The sequence below is a fragment of the Nestor notabilis genome, unplaced genomic scaffold (assembly GCF_000696875.1).
Source record: "Nestor notabilis isolate BGI_N333 unplaced genomic scaffold, ASM69687v1 scaffold297, whole genome shotgun sequence".
Classification (NCBI taxonomy): Eukaryota; Metazoa; Chordata; class Aves; order Psittaciformes; family Psittacidae; genus Nestor; species Nestor notabilis.
In genome coordinates this window covers 47,011-72,539 of record NW_009937549.1, presented here as the reverse complement: position 1 = coordinate 72,539, position 25,529 = coordinate 47,011, and the positions used below count along the sequence as shown (strand labels likewise).

Genomic DNA, 25,529 nt, shown 5'->3' with positions numbered 1-25,529 from the left:
ATTCCTGGTTGCATTGTGGTTGCAGGTACTTTTTGCTGCTGCTACAGCAGAAGGTCCTGCTTCCTCCCAAGTTCTGCAGACACAAGAATTCATCTGATTGCACCATAGTTCAATTGTGCAAAAATCATGTATGTTAATAAGGAAAAAAAAATGCTTTGAAAACTCTTTTTGTTTTTGAATTAACCCAATTCATTTAGCAAAAAGAACTGACAAAAAAGACGTAGTTCAACAGATCATCTGATGTGGAACCACAAGAGTCAAGACAGACCAACTGCTACAACTGCTAACAGCCAGCACTAATCTTTCTAAAAGCACTTAGCAGATCCCTGAAGGTGTACAGTATGAGTTTAGTTTTCCTTTAGATAAAAAGAATGTGTGTGATGGTCTGCCAGTAGGTTTTGTTACAGTCCCACCTCCCTAAAACAGACATGATGTCATTCACACTTATACACATCCACTTAGGCTTTTCCATACTGTTGACTTCAGCACACTTATGAGTAGACCACTCTAACAGGAGCTCTGAACTGAGGTAAGAATTACAGATGAGCACTGAAAAAATGCTCCTGTGAAAGCAGAGAGCTAGTCACTGCTTCTATGGGATCAGTATGTGTTCAACAATTCAGACAAAACATGCACATTTGACTCTGTTTTCAGTCGCCCCTTGTTTTCCTTGATGAATGAAAATCCTGCATTTTTTCTTTTCTTCCTTGAGTTTGCACATCTGCTGACATAACCAGAATCAGGCTTTGAAAACTGCTAATTAAAGACTGACAGCAGCAAGACCTGACAGCATCAGTTTCAGCTTGCAGGAGGCACGTATTGGATGGCATGCAACTACTGGTTTCAGGTAAGTACAGGATGCTTTGTCTTGATGCTCAGCTGCATGAGACAAAAGCAGCATATTGACCATTCTTTTTTCAGCCACTGCTATCTATATGCTGGTAATACCTGCATATCCTTAAAGCCCAATTCATGAAGTGTTTTTTCATCATAATCAGTTGTCAGTTCATGCCCAGATGAAATCATTCTCACAGGTCCCATGAGGCCACCTAGGACAAAAACATAGTTCAGTGAATTCCTGGAATCATGGTTTCATTTTCTACTGGAAGTACTAAGACTTATCCTTAACAGTATACTCCTCAGTAGCAACTAAAACAAGGCAAAAACTTAATGCAATTTCCTTAAGAAATTACATTAAACTAGATTTACTTGCATATATTCAGAAATAACCCTTCCCATAAAAGTCCACCCAATCTTGTAGTGAGAAGTGTTCACAATACAGATTAAAACACGTCTTCCATATTTTGTAGTAATTTATGCTATGCCAGGGAAGGGTAATGGAAAATGATTGCGATCATCAACAAAATCCCTTTGTATCACACACCTGTGATAAAGGTAGCAAAGGCAATGAAGCAATGATTACTCTTACTTAAACGTACGTCTGAAGTAAAGATGCCATACACTTCAGAAAGGAGAAGCTGAGAACAAAGAATTCTCAGCACCGAACAAGAAGTCTGAACAATTGAAAGACTGAGAATTAAATTTCATTTGGTGCAGAAAACTGAGCATTAACCAATGTTAGAATGCACAATGACTTTTTAACTCAGAGTATTCATATAGTTCTAACCAAACTCTGGTACACAAAGATATTTGTCATGGATTGACATTTGCTGTGCTTTTCAGCCATTGTTCTCACAAGTACACTCTTCCAACACTAGGCCCTGCTCCTCCACACCAGTGAAAAGCATATATATTCTATCCCATTACACTTCAACACTGGGATTTTAGTGAGGCTTCTTCAGAAAAGCCTATTTTTTGAACCTCTTGCAGAAATCCTGGGAAGTACTCCAAATTCTGTAACCTGAACAGTCTATTACCTGGCTATAGGAACACAGTATTCAAAGACATGGGTTAAAACCAAAAAAAAGCCTACCTATACTTAATTCTTTCACTATCATAAAGACATACACACTGTAGGTCTTCCCAAACCAGCTGAGATACACAGACAAGTGCTGACATTGCAAAACTAGAGCAGTCCAGGCAAATACATGAGCCAACCGTATCCTGGGCTGCATCAAAAGCAGCGTGACCAGCAGGTCAAAGGAGGTGATCCTGCCCCTCTACTCTGCTCTGTGAGACCTCACTTGGAGTATTGTGTCCAGTTCTGGTGTCCTCAACATAAAAAGGACATGGAGCTGCTGGAGCAAGTCCAGAGGAGGCCACGAGGATGATCAGGGGCTGGAGCAGCTCCCGTATGGAGACAGGCTGAGAAAGTTGGGCTGTTCAGCCTGGAGAAGAGAAGCTGCTGGAGACCTCAGAGCAGCTTCCAGTGTCTGAAGGGGGCTACAAGGATGCTGGGGAGGGACTATTCATCAGGGACTGTAGTGATAGGACAGGGGTGATGGGTGTTCAGGTTAGATCTAAGGAAGAAGTTCTTTACTGTGAGGGTGCTGAGGCACTAGAACAGGCTGCCCCAAGAAGTGGTGAATGCTCCATCCCTGGCAGTGTTCAAGGCCAGGCTGGACAGACCCTTGGGTGACACGGTCTAGTGTGAGGTGTCCCTGCCCATGGCAGGGGGTTGGAACTAGATGATCTTAAGGTCCTTTCCAACCCAAACCATTCTATGACTCTATGATCCTTAAATGGTGCCCAAACAATATTTTCAGGATGTTCTTGGGAAAAACCGGATAGACAGCAGCCCTCCAAAGACATATGTCAGTTAGCAATAAAACCATGAAGGTTTTATATGGAGTTGGGAATGATTTCACATATCTATCACTGTTCCCATCCTCCCCAATTGCCTGCTTTGAAATTTATCAGTGTCGTCAGACAAAGTAATTTCCAAGTGACAAAGGCAGGCAAACACATCATCCACAAAAATAACATAGCAATCTACCATCCTGTGCACCTCAGCAAACTACTAACAGGTTTCAGAAGACAGAATGCAACAAACAACCTGAGGGAGAAGTGAATGCAATCTCATGTTTCACTGAGCAATGCAGATTTCAAATGAGCAAAAGATGTTACAAAAGGTACTGGAACCTCAAAAGAATGATGTGGTAAAAGGAAAAAAAAAGAAGTTCATTGTAGTGAGCAAGAATTAAAAGGAACATTTAATAAGTGTGACTTATTAAATCTGCGTCTACTGCTTACACATACACTCCCAAAGTTCTGGCTAGTGTTCCTGGATAGCCCCTTGACAAAAGCATGATGATACAATCCTCAAAAATGTATCTGTAACTAATAAATGCTTTAAGGTTCTTGTAGCCCATCTCATGACCTGCAGCTTCATTTTCCAAACTAATAGTTACCTCACCTCTGTAACAATCTGTTTAACATTAACTTTCAGTGTCTTTGTATTCTCAAACTAAATATCTTTCTAAGACAACGAGTGTTAGATGTGACTGGTATCACATCACACGTGCTGTCAGTGCAGGAATCCCAAGAGCAGGAAAATGAAAATTAACCCTTTGTGCAAAGCAGCTGGAAAGGAAACAGTCAACTACACAATGATGAAAAGGGAGGCCTAGAGAAGGGCTGAAGGAGGCCCAGCAGCCTAAGAAAGTGCCAGGTCCAGCTAACAACCCATGAAACAAATAAGTTTTAAAAAAGAAAGTGCAAGCCTAGAATTCCAAGAGTCAAAACTTGATACAAAAATTCTGTTCCGTTGAAAACCCACCTGAGAAAACAAGTACAAATCAATTGAGGACAATGAGATTTAGCTCTGCAAGGACAAGATGAGAAAAAATGGTACTCTAATGCCACAAGCCTTTAATTTTCAGGTTCCTAACCAGGAATTGTTCTCTTGTTGTACATTAACTAATACAGGTATATTAAAATGGACACAGTAAAGGTCATCGAGACAGAAGTGTGCACTATGTACCTTACAATACACGTCTCCAGTGATGCAGAATGACCCAAGTTTTTAAGTGTAAACAGTCAATACACTGAGCAATAATTCAGAGAGATCTTTGTGACCAACAAAATGTTATTAAAAGGCACTTTTTTTTTAATCTATACAAAACAATCTCCAATATAGAATATAAATGAGTAAAACCGCAGATTTAACCACAAGTCTCAGTTTCAATCCTATCTCCTTCAAGATTAGTTGAAAAGTAGAGTAGAATATTCCAAACATAGGGTGGCGTGTAGAGAACAATGCAGAGACACTCCTTCAGGAGTTTGGTTAATGAGAGATTTAGCCTCTTAATGGATTTTATCCATTTATCAGCCAACACAGGTATCAATTACAAGACAAAGCAATGAGAGTCATTAGAACAGGTTTTAAACCTAGCAAAGGACACTGAGTTTATGAATCAACGGATACAAATGTTATGGTTCTCCAGTTTCCCATAGTAATGGTGTGCTAATAATTAGTGTAATAAACACAGAAAATATTAAAGCATCATCCACAAAAAGCGTAGAAAATTATGGGTATCAGCACAGACACAGAAGACTTTGTACATATGTAACATGAATGAACTGCAGGTGCTGTAGGACTGCAACTCTGAACTGTCTGAATCACGTGTTTCTTAAATCCCAGCCACCACAAACATAAAAATTCCCGCTATGTGGCTATACTTGGTGCAAAACAAGATAGTTTCTTCACAACATCTGCTTCTGATGAGTGGCTTGGAAAGGGTTTCACAAAGAAGGAATTAAGATGCCTAAATACAGTCTGGTTTTCTGACAGCGTACCTCATTAAAACATTTTTTGCATGTTGTTAAACTCTGAAAAGAAAGTCAGATTGGTGTTTATCCATACACTAATGGTCAGTGGTGCTGGAAAAAGATACTCATGGGGGGTTGGAACTAGATGATCTTAAGGTCCTTTCCAACCCTATGACAGAACTTGTTCAGATAACACACATTACGTGCTAACTCTTGCTCATAATGGGAAAGAAAGAACAAGAAAACCTTGAGGAGAAGGTAATTCAGAAACCAGTAATGTTCTGACCAGCAGGAACTGATAAGAACACTACAATATATACTGTTAGTAGGATTTAAAAAACGGCCTTCTCATAAAGACTCCACTCAAAAACACATAAAGAAAGGAAACAACAACAGGATGCATATTCATCACACTTTAAGTAAGCAATGACCATCTCAGGAGCAAGGTGACATTCCAAATTAAGAGCATCAAACCAGGATGAATGATCGTTCTTGCTACAGGGTGATCATAAATTAAAAAGCAATTGTGGGAGTAAGGAAAACCTTACACCTGACTGGAATACGTGTATGTGGGGTACAATGAATCTGAATTATAACTCCAAACTCTGAATCAATGACAGCCAGAAATGTTTGAAATTCAGGAAACACAGAGTAGGTTTCTGTGTAACAGAATCTCCAAATTACAGGAACCAATACAATTAATTAAAACAACAACGAGAAGAAAAATAATATGGGGGAAAGTCTATTGGATAGATCTAAGATCCAATAGATCTAAGACTTTTGGCAGATCTACATTTTCCTTGTTAGTTCAAGTAAATGATAGCACTTAAGAAACTATTAATTAAAAGTCAGGGTGATGCTAACTATAACTACAGCTAGAAGAAAACAAACCATAATGCTTCTTATGTAGGATATTTGGGGAAGAAAAAGAGCATAATCTTCCAAGTTGTAAATGGATGAACCCTTGTAAGGGCAAAAAATTACAGGTCTGAGTCCTATAGCTTACCAGGGAATTCGCCTTTGCGGCTGCTTTGGCCAAACTCCTGAAGCTGTGCTTGTTGATTTATCTGCTCCTTCTGCAAATTTTCATACCAATGGGTGACTTCTGCCCGTAGATCAGCCACCTGATCACTCGGATACATTTCTATAGTCATCTGAAATAAAACAGGTATCTTATTTTTCAGAGCACACAACGGACTTCCTGAAATTTAACCACGTAGGATGTGCCTGGAAAAGGGTTTTTAACTTACCTTGTCAGGAAGCCCAGCTGGCTGACATACAATTCTCAGTGGGAGTGACTGTTTGTCACTCAGGGCTTTCAAGTGACTGCTGATCCCAGTGCCTTCAATCTGCCACTGTCTCAGGTGATACGCAAACCTTAAGAAGCAGGTAAAAACATTGAAAAAGTATTTTTGTCAAAGCCTATTTCACACAAATGTTTGATAAATGAGACAAAGACAAAACTTGCACCTTTATTCACTGGGGTTTTTTTGCAAAATAAGAGGAAGTTGTAGATATTCTCACTATTTTTCAAATAAAACTAAAATGACTTTGAAGACGTTTCTTTGGTAAGGGATGGGGAAACATGAGCTACATCCATCCATATTTATACAAGGACAAGGGCCAACTGTGGTAACTCTTTAAACCTGATATATTACCTTCTAGAATTATGCACTACTGTCTTTACACAAAGAAAAAGAAAGAAACTATTACTTAAATAAATAACTCAATACTCATTCACCATTATGATAAGAGGAATGGAACTGAAGTCTGCATCCAAATGTTATCAGCAGAGCCATTTACCTTCTCCTAAAAGCTTCCAGGTGTGTCTTCAGCATTAAAAGTCCTCTTTCAATAATGGTCAGACTCGAATGAGAGTCTTGCTCAAGGTTACTAGAGGCTATCATCAGACTCTCCATACACTTGCTAATAAATTCCTGTTCTTTTTCCAGACCAGTTTTACCTGTAACAGCAGTTAAAGCAAATTACATATGCACAACTCTGGGACTACGCATTTAAATACTAAGAACAAAAAGAGGCTAACACTATATAGCCTTTACAACATGTTAAACAGAAAGCAAAACTAAAACTGAAAACTCATACCATTGATGTAGTAAGAGTTGATATACTGGATGGCTGCTCGACTGACATCACCAGACTGTGCTCTTAAAGCAATACCCCAGAACTGGTCCATGCCACACAACTGTTTTGACGAAAGGAAAACGAACACAGAAACAAACATTATTTTACTGGGAATGATGCTTTTCTGACCTCAGAGATTTCTTTGCTTCTTGATGCAATCACTAAAAATATCTCAGTCCTTCCTCTGCTTGGGCTTTCACCACTGCACACAATTACTATAAGATTCTAAGTCTCACACATTTTCATACTTTGAAGCATGAGGAGAACTGGTTAAAATTCAAGAGTGAATCTTCATTTCTGAGAAATAGAAATACTTTTAAACAAAGCCTTAAATCCACACTTGTAATGGTGGTAATAGTGAAATCTGTTCACAGAAAGATAACCTATACATAATTTTATTTCTGAAATGGCTTCTCTGTATAAAACACTACAGAAGAACTTCTAAAAACACATCGTATGTAAACTGAGACACATTTTACAACAGATTTGTAGTCAGAATTAAATATTCCAACTTGAATGTCATCTGAATCTTCTTATTTAGAAAAGTAAGTGTTACAACCCATTCCTTAAACACAACAGTGAATACAGTTCAGTCACACTAAGAATATGATCAACTGCACAAAGACATGCAGGCAACAGATATCACTGTCTTTGCGCTTTCCTAATGCTACCTCTAGAGACAAAAGCCACACACACTCCAAGTCATGAGGGAAGGTCAGAATCATTGCCCTCTTTCATTTCCATTTCATTGTCCCATTTTGGAACTTCTGAGTCCTGAGCTCCCAGGGCAGTAATCTGTACAGACCTCACCACCACCAGCTGTGGCATTACCACCTCAAACCAGTAAGCAATATTCAAGCCAGTAAGTTCTCAGGAGCTACACCCTTGCAGATAAGTAATTTAAGTTTCCCCCTTCCCTCAGAAAGAAGTAAAACATGAGCTCAGGATCAAGGCTTACCTCTGAGTTGGAGCCACCATCGTATGCACTAGTTGCTAACCGAGCCAAATTACACAAATGCTGGAAGAGGTTCAGGCCAGTCATACTAATAGTTTCAGGTTTTAGTTGTGGCATCTAAACAAAATGAAAGCACTTTACTACGGAAAAAAATTCAGTGATAGCACAGGTAGCTATTACAGGGTATTTATTTCATTAGCACAGAAAAGTGCCACTGTTACTACCAATCATATTTAAATGTAACAGAGCAATTAAAATTGCAGAAGGAACAAAAATTAATGTTGTAACATTAGCTCCTTAACTTATCAACAGGAGGACAAATCGTTAACATACTTGACATTCCTGTTCGAAACACTCATATGCTTACAAAAATAGACAAAAAACTGTTTAACCTTGAAATAGAACTAGACCACATTAATTACTGCTCAATCTATCAATTTTGCCATCTGTTAAAATGGATGAGACTTAAAGCTCTTGCTGCATGTTCATGTTTTCAGAGGCTGTACTGATGAGGTTTCTATGCCCATCCCAAGAAGAAGGACAGTCATTCTTTTAGGCAGGTAAGCTTTATCATATGTATCATAAATAAAGTATAGTTTTGGGTGGCCTTTTTTTTTCAATTGTGATGAAGTGCTACATAGCTTCAGATACAACACACTCAAGTAAGTACTAGTGTGGAAAGATTCATGCCAACCCACTTCCCTCTTCCCTCCAAGCAGAGAAAGACACATGACAAGTGGGGCCCTCCCACACTACTGAAGACATATTTTACAGTTTTAAATATGTTAAATATTGCTGATGATATGGAAACACTTTTACCATAACTATAAGCTTGCAATTAATTCTCCTACATACCTTTTCCAAAAAAAGATGCTTGTAAGTCTCCATACCCATAGCGTGCTGATCTTTACTTCGTACTTGATTTAAGAACCAGTGTAGTGCATCATCGTAACATTCAGAATCTTCTACTAAGCAGTGCCACAGTATGTCCACTTGTTCTAAACTCAACCCTAAAATCAGGGAAGAATTTTTAACTACTCTTTTGTAGCATCAAATATATAGTAGTATTCCACAAACACTAAGAAGATATATGGAAAATCAGTAGAGTTTTTGTCAGGACAAGTAGTTCTCAGAAACAACAGAAGAAAAATGCACCACCATTGGGAATCAGACACTTTCCCCTGGCAATCAGCTCCAGGTTTTGGTCATCAGTGCTGCCAGTTATGACCAAACCAATGAGCAGCATGGGCTGACCTGGGATCTGATACCAAACAGCAGGTTGTTTCTGAGCTTGTAAGTAAATATCGAGCACAACCTAATGTCCAGCTTTGAGATGCGTTATCGAGACTGTGGCTGAAAATAGTATCTCTGTAAAGATTTCATTGCTTCTGTTTTCAAGAGAACAGCAGTTTTATTTTCTTAGCTAATATATGATCATTTCTAATCTCAAAAAATTCCCTTAGGAAGAATGGTGGCTATCTGTCCTATCAACAATAGGAAGTATGGTGGTACAAGTTTTCTGTCTCTTGGCCACAGATCGTCTCAATCCTTCCTGTACTCTGCTCCAATGACCTGAGGGACAAGCCATGTGTTGTATGCCAACTTCGACTACCTATAATGAGACTACGCAAATGACTCCTCCCTTCAATCATTCTAAAAACTGACTTCAACATACAATCCACGCAAAGTCTGTACAGAGCTGATGCTGACACAACACTGAAGGTTACTAGTTTAGAAGGGACTAAGAGGAGAGTGTCCAAAAGAATTTATGGAAGGGAAAGTCACCACGGCTTACTAAAACCACAGAAAATTATGTTCAACTCCGAATTCCATAAGCCACGAAAGATTTCTATTTTTAACTTTTAGAGCAGAAAGATTTCAGCATCTGTGCAGATCAACCATGATAAAGAACACTACTTTCGCCAAAGTGGAAACCAATTTCTGACAGTATCAAAATACCAAGAATCATTCCTTTTTGGTATCACAATTTACTTACACTGCACCCAGTAAAGATCTCTGGGAACATAATGGCCATGAACCAAACCACACAAATACAGAATCTGTTATCTTCATTTCAGTAATTACTACAATCTTAATATTTAGAAAAACTGAAGCACAGAGAACATAAAAATTCATTCCCACAGAGCTGCAACAGAATGAAAACTCTAAAGTTGGTTCTGTGCTTTCATCAGAAAATCTTCTTTGGAAACAGTATCAGAGATTATTTAAAATTGTATTTTAGAATACATTTATTTAAGCTAACACTGATTATTGTAACTACATGAGCCTTACTACGAGGTGCTTCCCTGATAAGGTCACCTCAGATACTTACTGAAATGATCCGGTGATCCTAGAGTTGAAAACACACATGTCAGGAACTGAAGACGAACCTGAACCTCTGCACTGTGGCTGTATCTGAAATATAAATTTATATATAAACAGAAGTTTATTTCATTGTCTATTGTCAGAACTGTTTCCCCACTCACACACATGCCTCTTAAAAGTAGTTTTTCTTAAAGGTTTCCTTCTGAACTTCTATTTCAGAATACAGTCTACACTCAGTTGTACCCATTACAGAACCACAAGAAACATGTGGAATGACACACTAGTCACTACTAGGCAAGGTACTTTTGTTGTTGTTATTTTTGGGGGGTGGCAGTGGAGATTTCTGGCATCAAGTGCATCGTTTTGTCGTTAGCGTCTTGCAGGATCTGATCTTAATTTCTTCCCTAACTTGCTCATACATGTTCTTCATTATTTTCAGAACTTACAAAAACATTAACTTCATTTCTATTTACAAAAGTAGAAGCTTAATGGTCAAAGGGGAAGAACAATGTATCATTTTGCCTGAATTTACAGCAATTCTCCCCACTTTCAAACAGCTTTTGAAGCCATTTCTCACTATTCAGTGTCCAATATAAAGGAGTATGATGAAGTAAAAAAATGACCCATAAAACAGCAACATTTTTTAATTATGGATGACCATATTTACATATTGACTTTGACACCTGTCAAAACATGAATAGTCTCTTCCTCTTGAATTGGGAAGTTAGGAATTGTATTGCTTCTGTATATAGAATCCTAGAATAGTTTGGGTTGGAAAGGACCTTAAGATCATCTAGTTCCAACCCCCCTGCCATGGGCAGGGACATCTCCCACTAGACTATGTTGCCCAAGGCTCTGTCCAGCCTGGCCTTGAGTACTGCCAGGGTTGGAGCATTCACAACTTCCTTGGGCACCCTGTGCCAGCACCTCAGCACCCTCACAAGGAAGAACTTCTTCCTTATATCTAACCTGAACTTCCCTTTTTGAATCCATCACCTGTATACACCTAATTTTAATCATACAGATTGGAAAGGAAAAGGAAGCTGCTTAAGATGTTATTGTTTTTACAGACCTTTGCCTCCCTAAGCATATAATGTCCCTATAGAAAGTATTTACATCTAAGAACACATCAGAAGCACCAGAAGAAAAGCAAAAAAGAAACATTTAACAAACAGAAAAGATCAAACACTCAGCTGTGTACTTACAGTGCATGTTTATGTCGTCCTTCCCTGACTGCCTGAATGTAGTGTACCAAATTATCAAAGAAAAGTTTCATCATGTTAAGTTCCTTTTCTGCCCACCTGTGTCAATTGAAAGGGCAGAAAGATTTACGGTTTGTTTAAAAAGATCAGAAAAGCTGCAGAAATTAGACAGCTATTATAGGAAAATTGCAGACACATAAACCCAAAGTAAACATTCAATTTTCCATCTACCATGAGTTCAGGAGTATTTTCCAGAACAGTGCTCTCTTCTTCCTTGTCATCCATAATGCTCCACAATGTTGTTATTTTCAGGACTGACAGAACATTCCCTTTTGAGACCATGAAAACTGTTCCTAAAGGCCCTAATTCAGAAAAAGTCTAAGCCAAAACTCAGAACTGGGCATATATTTAAGTGTCATGTCCAAAAGGCCAAGTTGAATTGCTGATTCTCACTGTAATCTTTCCCAGATGTTCCAGTAGTCCATTCTCTGTAGTGAGCGCAGCCAGTTATATAGTTTGTTCTAGATACCTTCACATTTCAAAGGTTTTCTTATAAATCATATTTTTTATTACTGAGAAGCATTTGATATACAATCAGAACAGAATGGTGTAATATCAAGTTATTACAAGCTTTTACAACATACTATTAGTGGATGTCTACTACTGCCTGCAAGTCCTTTGGGACTGGGGGGGGTGTAGCGTGTATTATGAAGAAATCTAGGCCTGAGTGATTAGCCTATACATCTAAGCTAGACAACAGAGAGATGATAACCTTAGGTCATTATTAATTTGGACCACACTAAAGGAACAAGCCTTGCAGCAGTCCTCTAAATGTCATCACTTCTGGTGGTTCAGGCTCTTGGGGAAAGGAGGCTACTTACATTGTTATCCAATGTGTATCATAACTGCTCCCGAATTGTTGAAACGTACCAAACAGCTTTGGAAGAAGACGAAGGGAAACTACTACTGATCTGAAGGAGAAAGAGAAATGATGACAATGTATGATTGCTACAAAATCAAAATAGTCAGTTCTAAAATTACTTTGAGCAGCTCAGGCTCAGTGAGCAACTGAAAGCACTGTCTATACCCATGTGAAATTCACCGTCGCATCAGCCAACTAGTTTTCTGAACCTGAACTACAAGTACTTCAAATTCTTTACATGTAATACCTGGGACACCAGCTGTGGGACAAGTATAAACCAAAACAGTATACCTTTTTCTTATTAAAAATTATTTACATTGCAAAAGATAAAATCTTATTTTTGAGTTTCATAAAACTTCTCTTCTGAAATTCCAGCAGTATTTTTCTACAAATGGATGACAGCGGAAATAAACCTGCCTCAAATTCATTATAGACACCAATAGGTGTGTATTGCAAGACAATTATCTATGAAAACTCAAGAAGTGCTTAAACTGCATGTAACAGAATATTTGTATCAGTGATAAGTATCTTCATATTTCTTGTATTAATCTCTCAGGATACTCCTAAATCACCTCACAAATACAGTTCTTAGCCAGAAGGTACCAACATAACACTGCAGGTGATGTCCAGCAGTTGATAAGCTGTATCAACAAAATTCATTCCACCTCTGCCAGTCTTCTAACTGTACATCTCACAGCTTTGGTGGGTATTTAAACAAGTTATCTGAGGTCAAGGTATTACTTCTACCTTCAGGTGCTTCTTCAGAACAGACCCCACAACAAACTTGGTGGAAAAGAACTTGAATGTTCCTCAGCCACTTGCATGTAAAATCTAAATATTCAGCTCCACATGCTGATGCTAAGGCACTTGACCTTGCACTCATCTGGCTAAGACGTGGTCCAGATTTTACCAAAGGGTAGGAAGTAACCTCTGGCAGAAGGGAGAACAGACAAATGGAACAAGATGAGGAATTCAGAACACTGATAGAACAGAAAAATGGCAGCTCTGATACACCCATGACACCTTGAAAACTATTTTTATACTTTTGCTTGTGTCTGGTTTAACTTGTCTTCTTGTAAAATGAAATAACCATTATAGTCAACTTGGGTTTCCCGGATGTCACAAAATAGATGCCTGTAAAACCAGATAATTTATGATTTGAATTACCTGTTGTTTGCTAAATTTTCTAAGCAGCCTTCAATAAATCTCATTCGAATCTGTCTGTCAGTGAACCAGCACACTAGAGAACAGAGCAGCTTCTCTGCTTCATTTATTAACCCTTCAGAGAGATGAATCTACAGCAAGTAGAAAGAAAGGTTACTGAAGACTATATATTCATTTTCTTTTAAAAAATATTGTTTTCTGGGATTCAACTTACTGCATCTTCATCCTGGACCAGGTCCCACAAAAGGGTATTCCCTTTCTTACAAACATTATCCAAATTAATGTCCGTCACTGCATTGCTGTTATATTGATGTTTATGAACTGCTGGTCCTGGAACAAAAAATAAAGACCATTACTGAAAAAATAGAAGGAACCACCTAGTCTGAACATTATTCCCTAAGATGCTTTACCTGTAAACTTTGCTATTTTAAAGTGCACACAACAACATTGTAATCGCAGCCTTTTTTCACACATGGGTTCTTAAAAGAAGACAAAAACCTTATGACCATGCAGGAAGGCAAGAGGGCAGCTAAGCCAATATTGGCACTGGTTTTGGCTAATGGCAAGGTGCAATAAAACCAGGATTTAGGAATTGCAGGTGTAGGTGCAACTGCTTTTTTATTTGATTAGATTCAATTCATAGTGTAACTAAAGTGTTTCTTAAGTCTTTTCTGTAGCTCTGTGGTCCAAAAAGAGCTATCTTTATAACTACCATGGCTGGAAAGCAAGAAAGCAGCACATTGCAATAAATTCCCTCCATGATCTGCTATCACTAGCTAAAAACCAGGAAAAACAAACACCATTTTTTTATATAGAAACTCATCATGTTTTCATAAACACTGATAGACGTCTTCCTTCTTCTATGTGGCCACAGCTGGCACCACTCATTTATCTACTATTTGATACTATTTTCATGTAACAGCAAAGTCAAGTAGAAAATGTAGACCACATGCAGAACACTCTGTTATTTGCACGTGCAAGACTAGGGGTGTCAAAAATAATCTGCACTGAAGGTCTCATGCAATTTGGATCTTCAGTAAAACGTGGCAAACATTGAAAGAAGATGCTGATTTACAGCATGTTTTAACTGCAGTTTTAGGAGTTTATTCAACTCTGGAGTGGAGAAGAAAAAGCCTTCCAAATTTTCAGTGTCGGGCTGGAATTATAATTCAGTTCCACATAAGAAGGAACGTTAAGCCTGAAGAAAAAGAAACTTCATACTCAACCGTGTTTCAGGGAAAGATATAAATAATACTGGTTTTACTGTCTGCTGGAAGATCGCAAACTTGGTTCTGCCAGACCAGTGAATCAAAATGTCAAACCTTCAGCAACCATACTCTCCATTATATTTAAAAGGAGGATAAAAGAGAAAATAAAGCTGCCACAATAGCATATGGAAAGATGATATAATTCTTGAGGAGTGTTTCAGTAGCATCTAAAATTGCACCCTGAAGTCAGCTCGAAGATTCGGCAGCGTAAGATGAAATAGCATAAAATGCCCTTTACAGCAAGCTCCTGAAGATATCAAGTTATATTTTAACTCATTATTCCAAACTTACCCTCTTTACAGCCCATTATGGTTAATTCATTTAAGATGACAAATGTACAGAATCACAGTAAGATCCACCCACCAGAAGAAAAATCACATAAGGGTTCAGAGAGGAAAAAAGCCCTTTGCATTTCAGCACCACCTTTCTTTTTGCTTCAATACCTTCTCAGAAAATAACATTTGCTCTTCAGTGCCTTAACTCGTTTCAACTTGCACTAAAAGTCCCAATAGAAATTTGGGAGTGGGGAGGGGAATTAAAAAGGCAAACACAGCTACACCTAATGTCATACAAAAAGTAACCTCTTGGAGAAACAGCAAAATCCCAGCAGTCACCACGGTTTCTTTGGGCAAATGCGTATGTACGGTTAAAATAATCAGATTATTTTAATTACTGGAAGCTAATTCAAAATTACATAGAACTGAGTTAGAAGCACAATGTTTTTCTCTTTTCTTTTCTTACCTTGACTAAGATGTTCATGATAGATAGAGGCAAGGTTGGGAAGGTGCTGCTGAAGATGAGATGTCAGCTCAGCATGTGAATTGATCTGTACGAGCTCTTCTTCACAGCCAGACTCTTCCCCATCAAAATCAGCCATATTTTTCTCTGATTTTGCACTGACCTGGGAACTACTGCAACTGACATCATCTGCACTTAGCATATCATCAACCATGTGCCTGGAAAAGAAGAATATTACAATGGACAATATCAAAGAGAAAGTTGTTTTTAGCAGACTCCAAGTGAGAAGACATCTCCCTAAAGCTAAAGTCAGGATGAATCGTCTGTCTGAACAACAGACCAGCATGTGAATTTGGAAAATAATTACAGATGAATTGAAGGTCTCACTATCATAATGACTGTGTTGACTTCTTTAATGTTAAGTAAATACAGCATTTTCCAAAACAATTTTAACACCTTCTTAAATGTTGTCTTATTTGTTCAGTACAAAACCTTTATAAAAGACTTTAATCAGGTGTTAACAGAACAGATCACTGTGTAATTATCTGCCACAACGATCAGCTGTCAGACAAAATCATCCTGAACTACAGCAAAATGTCCATACGAATGTCTGCCCAAATGGAGTGTTTTGCTACCACTTTTATTTCTGCTATAGAGGAACCAGAAGGAATACCTACCCGTCATGGTGATGGTGGTGGTGATGGTGGTGGTGGTGATGCTGTGGCCCAATGAACTGCCGACAGTTAAATAATTCATTTCCAATAGTTTCCCCAAGGAAGTCGCCTGTGTGAGTTATACAAGAATCCTGAGACCCTTGTGAAATGTGAGCAGCGCTCATTTCCCCTGTCATGTCATGCTCTGCATCCTCAGCATGAGAACAAGCATCTAACATTCTAATTCGATTATCCACTGGTGTCACAGAGTCAGTGTTAAAAACGTGGTCCTTTCCTGCCCCATTATTTGCACCACTCCTCTCCGATGTCCCTTGTGAATCTCCCAGGCAAATGCCTGTTTGTGATTCCAGTTTCCTGCTTCGTAGATCTGTGCTCCTACTGCTTTTCTGGGGATTATGACTCCTATCTTCTTCCTCTTCATCCTCCTCCTCTTTGAGAGCTTCAATATCTGCAATGTCTTCAGACTGCACCTCACTGCCAGGGCTTCCAGCAGACTGGCTTGCGTGACTGGAGTTGGCCTCGTTACTGGATCCATCACTGTGGCCACTGCTACTGCCAGGACCACTGCTGCCGTCCTCACCACTGTTGGCTGTCTCATCAGAGCTTCCTTGCATGGATTCCTGAAATTATCATCATAAGATTGATGACAAAATAAAACAACACTGAAAATACATAATCAACACCATCATCATCCAAACACCATTCTTCATTATAAGGAAATATGTCAAACCTGCAAGTTTGCATTCATTCTTTCTCAATTTGGTTGCAATGACAAAATGCTCTGAGCAAGATTCTAATGTAATAATTTATTTCCATAGCTTGATAAGTAACTCAGTAACAAAATTCACAGACTAAGATTTAAGCTCTTACCTCTGTATCTGAAAGACGTTGCTGTACATGTTTTGTTCTGTTAATAAGCTGTTCCTCCATTTCAATATCACTGCCTCCACTCTGATGGGTGTCACTGTTGTCACTACTTTGAGGGCTGGCTGCTGGTGACCCTAGTTCAAAACCACACTTCCCAGTTACTTTGTGATATATATCAATCAGAATGTAGCAGCATTACATAAATCTGCCTCAAATGTTGAACTCAACAGCATTCTTCCTGCAAGCAGCTAAACAAGGGAGATAACCCAAACAGTCTGTGTACCTAAACACTAAAAACCCTTTTTAGAACACTGAGCATTTTACTACAAGATTTGTATTCTGATGTCTCTTCTTGCCAGCACACAGCACAGCTACATGAATTTCCTAGATTCTATATGAAATATAAGATTCATTTGACTTCCCATAAAAGCACAGCATCAAACTTCTACTATTTCCTCCTTTATTCAGATTCCATAGCTGTAGAAAACCACTGCAGCATCAAACGTATCAGATTGTGGTGTACTTCTAGAACTATACTTACAAGGTGAAGGGGCTGCTCTTCTGAGCTCCTCTTCTTCTGAAGGAAAAAAGCAGGATGGAAAAATAAGTGACTAAAAATCTCTTTGTCAGCATATAGTTGTCCATGATTCATAAAAATCAGCAGTAGGAAAAGAAAGGGAAACTACAGTAAAATGGCTTGGCAGCATCTTTAGAAATGACTGTGGGGAAATACACAGTCAAGGAAAAATAGAAGCCAAAAAAACCCAGAAATAGCATGGAATATCAAAAACTAGGTAAAAATTAGATAAGCCTTTGTAAGATTTTATGGAGCTATGTAAGTTACAGATGTTCAGCAGAACAAGAAAAGTTAACTGATGAGTTATGGACCATCCTCTGAATTAAAAAAGGAAAAAAAGTAATACAAAAATACATGCTACTTTAGATATACAAACAGAATCGATTGGAAATAGAAAGCTTTCCGAACGGGCTCACAAAGCTTTAATGCTTTTGTCTTTATCCTCAACTTCTGCTTGAAAAATGTCAGCACAACACTCTTAAAAAATACTTCAAGTAAAAAGTTCTAAACATCCTTTTGGTCCAAAGGCAACAAGAAGACTAGGAAAACTGAAAATTTAACTACTGGATCTACTGGAAAACCACATACCTTTTTTGTTTCCCATAGGCAGATTGGTACTCAGTAAAGATGCAAAAGAGCTTTGTTTTGACAGCTGAGCCTTAGCTGCTAGTGCATTATTCCACAGTGCTTTTATAAGCATTGAGGCCAAATACAAGGTCTATAAACAGAAACAGGTAACAGTGCCATTAAGAAGCAGTAGGTTCTGTATCAAAAATCCACTAATCTCTCTTTATGGCAATACTACAGTTCACCAACAGAAACTCATCAGAATAAATGAATGCACAAAACAACGTGTGAAACACTTTCTAACTTCAGACATAGTTAAAATCTTCTACAGTGCTTATGCACTGCTTCAAAAATCTCTCAGAAAGATTCTAATTCAGAAGCCAGAAAAAATCTCTCAGAAAGATTCTAATTCAGAAGCCAGAAAAGGCCTACTTGAAGAAACATGACTTTACTCATATGGTTTCCCTCTTACGCATTAGTGAATATTACCCTTGCATGAACTCCTTTAGAAACACAAAGACAAATCCATAATGCTTGTCTAATATACTAACATAATTTCTTTTCTTGTTACAGTGATTTTGTTTGCCTTGTCTTTACCTGTTCCGTGTGAGCACTTGGATGAAGAGTGGAGACTAGGTTAAGAAGATGTCTAAGTGGGACAGGGTCCAAGTTTTTGATCAAGGAAGGAAACAAGTCATGTATGTAACGACTGCAATGCTTTAGCTACAAGGTACAAACAGAGAAGGTAACAGGAACAGCAAAATAAACTCAAACAATAATTCACAGATTGATAAAATTAATTACTAAACAACATATTATAAAACAACCTACTTGCACAAATTCTCAGGAATCATTTGTCCAAGAATTCCAAACTACATCAGACTTATAATTCTGAATAAACTTAATTTTTACACTGCAAAGCATATAAAGTTTAGTGAAATCAAATGTGACAGTGTCTTCCTTAGTTCCAGTTCCAAGAGATTTGGTGAAAAGAACAACTGGATTTGAACTTACATAGAACTTCTAAAATATCAGTGTATATGCTACATTCGGAGGACAATAATACTTGCAATGAAGTGGTAACTACAACTGAAGACATTACAGGCTAATGTGAGACCGAGAGAACAGACTGTGTGAGCTCTGTGAGGATTATTTATAACTCTTTTGTCTTTCCAGTAATGGATGTCAAGAAATATGCCAATGTGTTTAGCTAACAGTACACTCTATTTACACATTAAAGTGACAGTGCTCCTAGATGTTTCCTCTTAGGTTAAATGCCGCTTTTCATAGTCATTCAAAGGGTTTCATTATGTTCATAAGGATGCTGATATTCAAAAACTAAGTAACAGTTACAAGGATCTTCTAGAAAATACATTTTTAATGTTGGTTACCACAAAAGTAGCTCAAAAGGGGTTGTTTTTTCATTATTTATTTTATTCTGCCTTTCTAGCATACAAAATATGTGTCAGCAGTTTATGGGGTACAGGCTGCCTTTCACAGGATTCAAACTGGGTTGAAATTATGTGGGTTCTATACAAGGATGCACTTAAACATCCTGAGATACCTGCTTCAGCTCAGAGAAGATAAATTTTTGCCCAGAAGTTAGTTTAAATAGTGGAAAATACATTCTTTAAGGTCTTTTATTCTTTTAGTCTAAAGGTGTCAGCGTTTTAAACAAGATTAGAGGTTTAAACCTTTTAGAGGAAGTGATTAGGACATACTTCATCCTGATATCAAACATGTATTTTGAAAACATCAGTATGTCAAAATGAACATGTGAACTGTAAAAGAATTATCTCATTTGGATAATTACATTAAGTTGTTAACACAGGATGAAAGGAAAAATCCAGATGTCTCATACTAGTGTGAGTTACTGTACGTGTGAAAACATTAAGGAAGGTAAAATACTGCTTTAAAAATGTAAGTGCAATAAATAATTATTAATTACTTTGATACAGAGAATTGTTGGAGCCTTTACAGAGGGAATGCTGTTACAGTGAGCAGCTGCATGTTATAATGACAATGGAATATAGAGGGTTCAGAATGTGTATAAAGTAGTATTTGAAACAAATCACAGAGAAATACTGAACACATAACAAAACCCCTTCAAATGCTAACCTGTATAAAAGTATTCTCTCTATACCTGTTCTAAAGATCAATTTTATTTCTCTGACCTTTATTTTGAGTGTATTCTTCAGAAAAATTGACACTGAAACCTTGAGGGATTTTTCTGGGTTTTGTTTGTTTGTTGAGTGGCTTTTTTCAATAATAAAGGCAGAATGAAACCACAGTAAAAGAGTTTCCACAACAGGAAATCAAAATGTCTCCTGTATTCAAAGCCCCTAAATAAAACATTTCACAACCTAAAATAAAAAGCATATCCATCCTTGCGAAGTAGCAAACACACACATCTTTCTGAAGGAACAAAAGCCTATCAGAGTATCAGAGCTAAAAATAAAACCTCAGTGCCTTCTATACATTTTAACACCGGCACTGTAGCACAGCTGTAAACTTCACTGCCACAATTGTCACCTGATTGTACCCACCAGGAGTAACAGAAACGGAAGCTACAATACATAGCAGCAAGGCGACTTAGCACAGTAGTAAAAATATTACGCCTACCCTACAATCTTTATCCCCATTCTCATTGAAAATACTATGTCCTTGCTGTACAACTGCCTTTTTTTATTTTTTCCCTTGTATAAAAGCATTTATAAAAGCTTTTCTTGTATAAAAGGTGGATTTCTGCATCTAAGCCAACCCCAGTAACTGCGGCAGTTACCTAACTTACAATTCTGGTCAGCAAAACACTCAGACACGAAGAAGAAAGAAACTCAACTTTAAAAATCTCAATCAAAAACAACTTGGCATTTTCTATTTTGGTTTTATTTATCACTCCTGCGATTAAGAAAGTTTTATATCTACCTGTGCTGCAGCCCAAATACAGTCTATATGTTGAGTACTAAGTCTCCCTTCTGCTGCAAGAAAATTCAGAATCACTTGGCACTGTTTGATGATCTGCAAAGTGAGAACATATTGAGGAAAGGTTTACTAGAACAATTAGTTACTCCTCCGTCTTTACGCTATAAATAATAATATCATACAAACCTCAATATGTAAATTTGGTCCAAAAATGTGCTCAACTACATTGTTGCTGATAAGCCAGTCTGCAAGTTCTTTTGCAATTGACCTAGAGAGGAAAAATAGTGGGAACATGTGAAATTATCTGCCTACAATATACATCCTGTGTCCTGTCCCAGCACAGCATGTCTTTTAAATTCATATCTGTAACTGTAGTAAGCATATGAAAACTTTGTTGAGTACAAAGCATAGTTCATTCATTCAGGTAGGAAGAAAATGATTTCTCTATTTTTTTCTTTAGCTGGAAGACTGATGCCAAATACCAACCATTTCCCACTCACCCTTTAGCAAACATGTAACCAACAACTCTACCCATCAATAGAGTTCAACAGACCACTTTCAAAGTCATAAGATTTTGACAAACACTGCTGTTTAACCCAAGTTAATGATGAAATTCCAGAACTATTGAGTTCACAAACGCAGCAAAAGGTGGGAATGCTAGAAACAGAAACGTTTTTAGATTCTCTTTCATAAAGAGCAGCTCATACAGCTTCAAACCCCAATGTTTTACATGGTCATACTTACACACATGTAGCATAAAGGTACTTCAAAATTCTTATTTTGTTTCACCCACAACAAGAGGGAACTTTACCCACTGCCAATCCATAAGCAAACATTCCAACAGAACAGGACAAGGAATCCAAATTTTCCAAAACAAAAGTTCCAGAAAGGACTGAACTGTCTGGAAACTAGTGCATAAGCTCCTTTTTATTCCTTCCTTTCAAGCAAAGGTTTGTTTACCCAGATTTTGGCACCAGAAGCAACTAGAGGACATCACAGTATTTAAAGCACAGCCTGTGGTTTAAATGGTCCTAGAATAAAAGCGCTTTGTTTCCCAAGGAGGAGAGGATAGGAGGGAGGGGGTGTCTTGAAGGACTACAGGAAGAAGTATTTTTACTGCTGCTATTGGAACTAGATGGTCTTTAAGGTCTCTTCCAACCCAAACCATTCTATGATTCTGTGTCACATTTACGGTCGCTGTTAAAATTCCAGGATTGCCAATCTTGGATCATCCACAGTAAGAGAATGAGAATCATTAGGTAAAGGGAGATGCCTTTTAGGTTTTCCAAACAGGATTCACTTTCCTGGGGCATGCTGCCAGTTCTTCAATTGTCTTGAACTGCCTGATCTCTATGGACGAACTCAAGGAGCAAAGAACCTATTACACGACACCATTCCTATCCTGTCATCTTCTATTCTAATTCCAGGATATCAGGAATCAAATATTCTTATATTGTTCAAAAAGATAATGTCTTTTAATACTTAAGTAATTACTGGCTTGCAAGATACAACATTTTACCACTGATATCACTTATGGCTTATTAATAAATTAGTTCTCATTCTAAAGGGAAGTTAATTTGTCAGGGTATCTGCTCAAAGAGGGATGAAAAAGAGATGACGTATCTGTTCCACGGAATCAAAAACTACTTAACTTCCTACAGCCTCATTTCAAAACCAAAGCAAAACCCAACCACCACCCCAGCGCCCCAGAGATGCCTACCCCAGGGCCAAACTTTGGAGCATGGACATTACAGACTCATTCAGGGCTTAGATTTCTGTCTAATAAAAACTGAAGTAAGACCTTTTCACATGCAAGCTGTGGCTTTGCAGATTTTACAGCTAAAGGAACTCATTATTCCTTTGAATGTATGCTACCAGTCTCCTTTAGTCACTAATATGGCTCTAAAAAACGCTCTTATCCACCTGCCTCCATGCTGACAAGCCCAAGTGACCACAGTGGCATTGCCCATGGAGCTCAAGAGACTACAGCTCTGTTACTCTATGTTTTGCCAGACAGCTGGCAGACCTGACACTACAGATTCATCTTAAATCACAAGTGCCCAACTCACACTCTGAAAACTGAATGCAGCCCACAATAAAAAGTTCCTGTTCACCCTCAGCTCCTTCTTAAGGCTTTACAGTGCTTCTCCTTGCTGTGGGCACAAGTGTTCCTGCTACGTGACCAAAATGTAAGTAGAAAGCCTCATAGCTTGCATTTTGCACATACAGAAGGTAGATGGATTTGGTGACCTGAGTTCCATACACCCATGAGATGCAGGAGACCTGAATGGATGTGCTTCTGATTATGAGATGTGAAAAAAATCATTGCATATGGTCCTCTGTGAGAGGCAAAAGCCTTAACACAGAGTCATAAGTCAATGGAGGTAATTTTGTTCCAGGACACTTCATTTCTTCTTGGATCTGAATTTTTAAACCTGTCTTTCAGAATGAATCCCAGCTAAACACAGCTAGATTCACTAGGTGACGTTAATATGAAAGGACATGCTCCTCCGTGTGTCTCCTTAAACCAAATACTTCTGCTAGTGGCACAATGTCCATTAGACACTGTATTCAGAGTCATATGTTGCATTTTAGCTACTCTAAAGGAAAGAACAAAAACTCCCTTATAGAGAGAGTTCCTTCACATTTTATTAAACTGGTATGGCAGTTCCCTATCTTTAATCTGCAACATTTTTCTTCTGAGAAATAATGGATTATTCTTTTGCAGGGCTGCCTTTTTTTAATGGACGTATTCTCAGCAGTAAAAACCTCTTTATCCTACTGGTGAGCTCAACTGTGATAAAATGACATCTCAGATTTCTGAAGGTAAACATTCATTTGATATGGATTTGTTGAGGATGACCAAAAACAAGAGGGTCCTTGTAGTGAAAGGCAGAATGCTGCCTTTGTGCTTCCCAGAGAGAATTGTTCCTCCCACAAAGTTCTGCTGAAGGCACACCCATCACTAAATATACTGTCCTTTGAAAGGATGATGTTACTAGCAGCACCAAGTATTTTGTTCTCTGATATACTAAGAAATTATGACAGCAGATTGAAGGATTCGCCAAAGAAAGCTACTATCAGTGTAAATGAAGGATGTCTGACTTATTTCCTGAACACTTCCATTTGTGGAAGGAAACAGTGAGAGTGGAAAACATGAATTATGATCAAAGCATAGATATGCTTTTCCCTCTAATGTGAATGTAGCTGTAGAAAGAATGGTTTTATAAATTGGGTATCTACATCACACAGACCTCAGCAGTAATAACATTCACCCTGGTAATAACACGTATTAGCTATTTTTCATGGATTTAGTAATTGGAATAGCAAGGGACAAGTCGCTTAAAGAACATGATACTCTCTCTGAGTCTGTGTTGTGGGTGAGGGAGGAAGAGAAGAGAATGAAAAAGCAGAAGTAGCATCTACTCTGGTTTAGCTGCCTCTAAATCTTTCTCACATTGGAAATCTCCACAACATATTGGGCTAGATAACCTCTAGACTCAATTTCTCCCTATGCTTTTAATTTAAGTTCAGTGACAGTTCATATCTGTCAAAAATAACTGGTTTACTTCCAGAAATGAAATTCAAGCACTTCTGACATTAGTTTCCCCGGGCACTTCACGAGTCTGCAGGGAAGACAGTGGCAGCTATGCAGTTGTGATACAACCTGATGTTTGTGAACTTACCAAAGGCAAGTACCACAGCTTGTATGTTGCTTGTTATTGTAAATAAAACCATCCGGAAGAAAAGTACAGTTTATGCGTTCTCCTGGTAGGTCAAAGAATGCCTCTCTGTAGGAGGACTGGGTTAAAGTCCTAGAAACATTTTAATCTAAGGCTGTGGTGCAATACTTGGTAGCCACATGGTGACCCAGATCCAGGAACAAATCCCACATCAAAATAACCCTCCCCAAAGAAAACCTTATTTACCCCACCAGCCAATTCCCAACACAATTCATCACGCAGCTACAAAGCTGGATGAAATGCAACAGCAAGTCAGCAACGTCACTGAAAAATACCATGTAAAACCTCAACAGGAAAGATGTAGCAATAGAACGAGCAGCTTGCAAGGGATGAAGACAAAATCACTGAAATAGCATCTACGACAAAACAGCAGATGTAGAATACTGATCTCAACTATTTAGGCTCAGAAATGTGACAAGGATAAAGCAGACACCTTCCCAACACACATTCAAGCACACGGTTTTGTTTGTGAGCATCCATCTCCTTATGTGATGCTCTGCAGGCTCCAAAACCACCACTCTGTACATCATCCTGAGTATTTCTTAAACCACTGCGTGTGCCACTAGAAAGGTTTATGCCATTAGGAAGAAACATCAGTGAGCTGGGTGAGAAGTTTTACTACTATTTGCTTTCAAAGAAAAGCTGAAAAGATCCCAGCAATGTGGAATAGAGCGATGGGAAGAGATGTTTAAATTATGCTGCCATAAATCCAGTTGGTGAGCTTAGACAAAAAATTGAGAAAGCAAGAGTTAACATGAGCTAAGAGAACAGAAAAAGCAATACAAAATGCAC

At 38.2% G+C, this 25,529-nt stretch overlaps 1 protein-coding gene across 1 annotated transcript in view; it reads right to left on the bottom strand.

Moving 5' to 3' along the window:
- Positions 1 to 25,529, bottom strand: part of USP34 (ubiquitin specific peptidase 34) — a gene marked incomplete at its 5' end in the record, with an annotated part of 113,733 nt that overhangs the window by 59,386 nt on the left and 28,818 nt on the right. The window contains 20 exons of the mRNA XM_010018858.1: positions 949 to 1,049; positions 5,678 to 5,825; positions 5,922 to 6,048; positions 6,475 to 6,634; positions 6,775 to 6,874; positions 7,772 to 7,885; positions 8,624 to 8,778; positions 10,101 to 10,183; positions 11,299 to 11,394; positions 12,177 to 12,266; positions 13,385 to 13,512; positions 13,596 to 13,711; positions 15,391 to 15,605; positions 16,065 to 16,681; positions 16,932 to 17,062; positions 17,470 to 17,502; positions 18,094 to 18,223; positions 18,670 to 18,795; positions 20,998 to 21,090; positions 21,181 to 21,262. Of these exons, the coding sequence (XP_010017160.1) occupies positions 949 to 1,049; positions 5,678 to 5,825; positions 5,922 to 6,048; positions 6,475 to 6,634; positions 6,775 to 6,874; positions 7,772 to 7,885; positions 8,624 to 8,778; positions 10,101 to 10,183; positions 11,299 to 11,394; positions 12,177 to 12,266; positions 13,385 to 13,512; positions 13,596 to 13,711; positions 15,391 to 15,605; positions 16,065 to 16,681; positions 16,932 to 17,062; positions 17,470 to 17,502; positions 18,094 to 18,223; positions 18,670 to 18,795; positions 20,998 to 21,090; positions 21,181 to 21,262 (2,845 nt within the window). The remainder of the gene's footprint in view (positions 1 to 948; positions 1,050 to 5,677; positions 5,826 to 5,921; positions 6,049 to 6,474; positions 6,635 to 6,774; positions 6,875 to 7,771; positions 7,886 to 8,623; positions 8,779 to 10,100; positions 10,184 to 11,298; positions 11,395 to 12,176; positions 12,267 to 13,384; positions 13,513 to 13,595; positions 13,712 to 15,390; positions 15,606 to 16,064; positions 16,682 to 16,931; positions 17,063 to 17,469; positions 17,503 to 18,093; positions 18,224 to 18,669; positions 18,796 to 20,997; positions 21,091 to 21,180; positions 21,263 to 25,529) is intronic.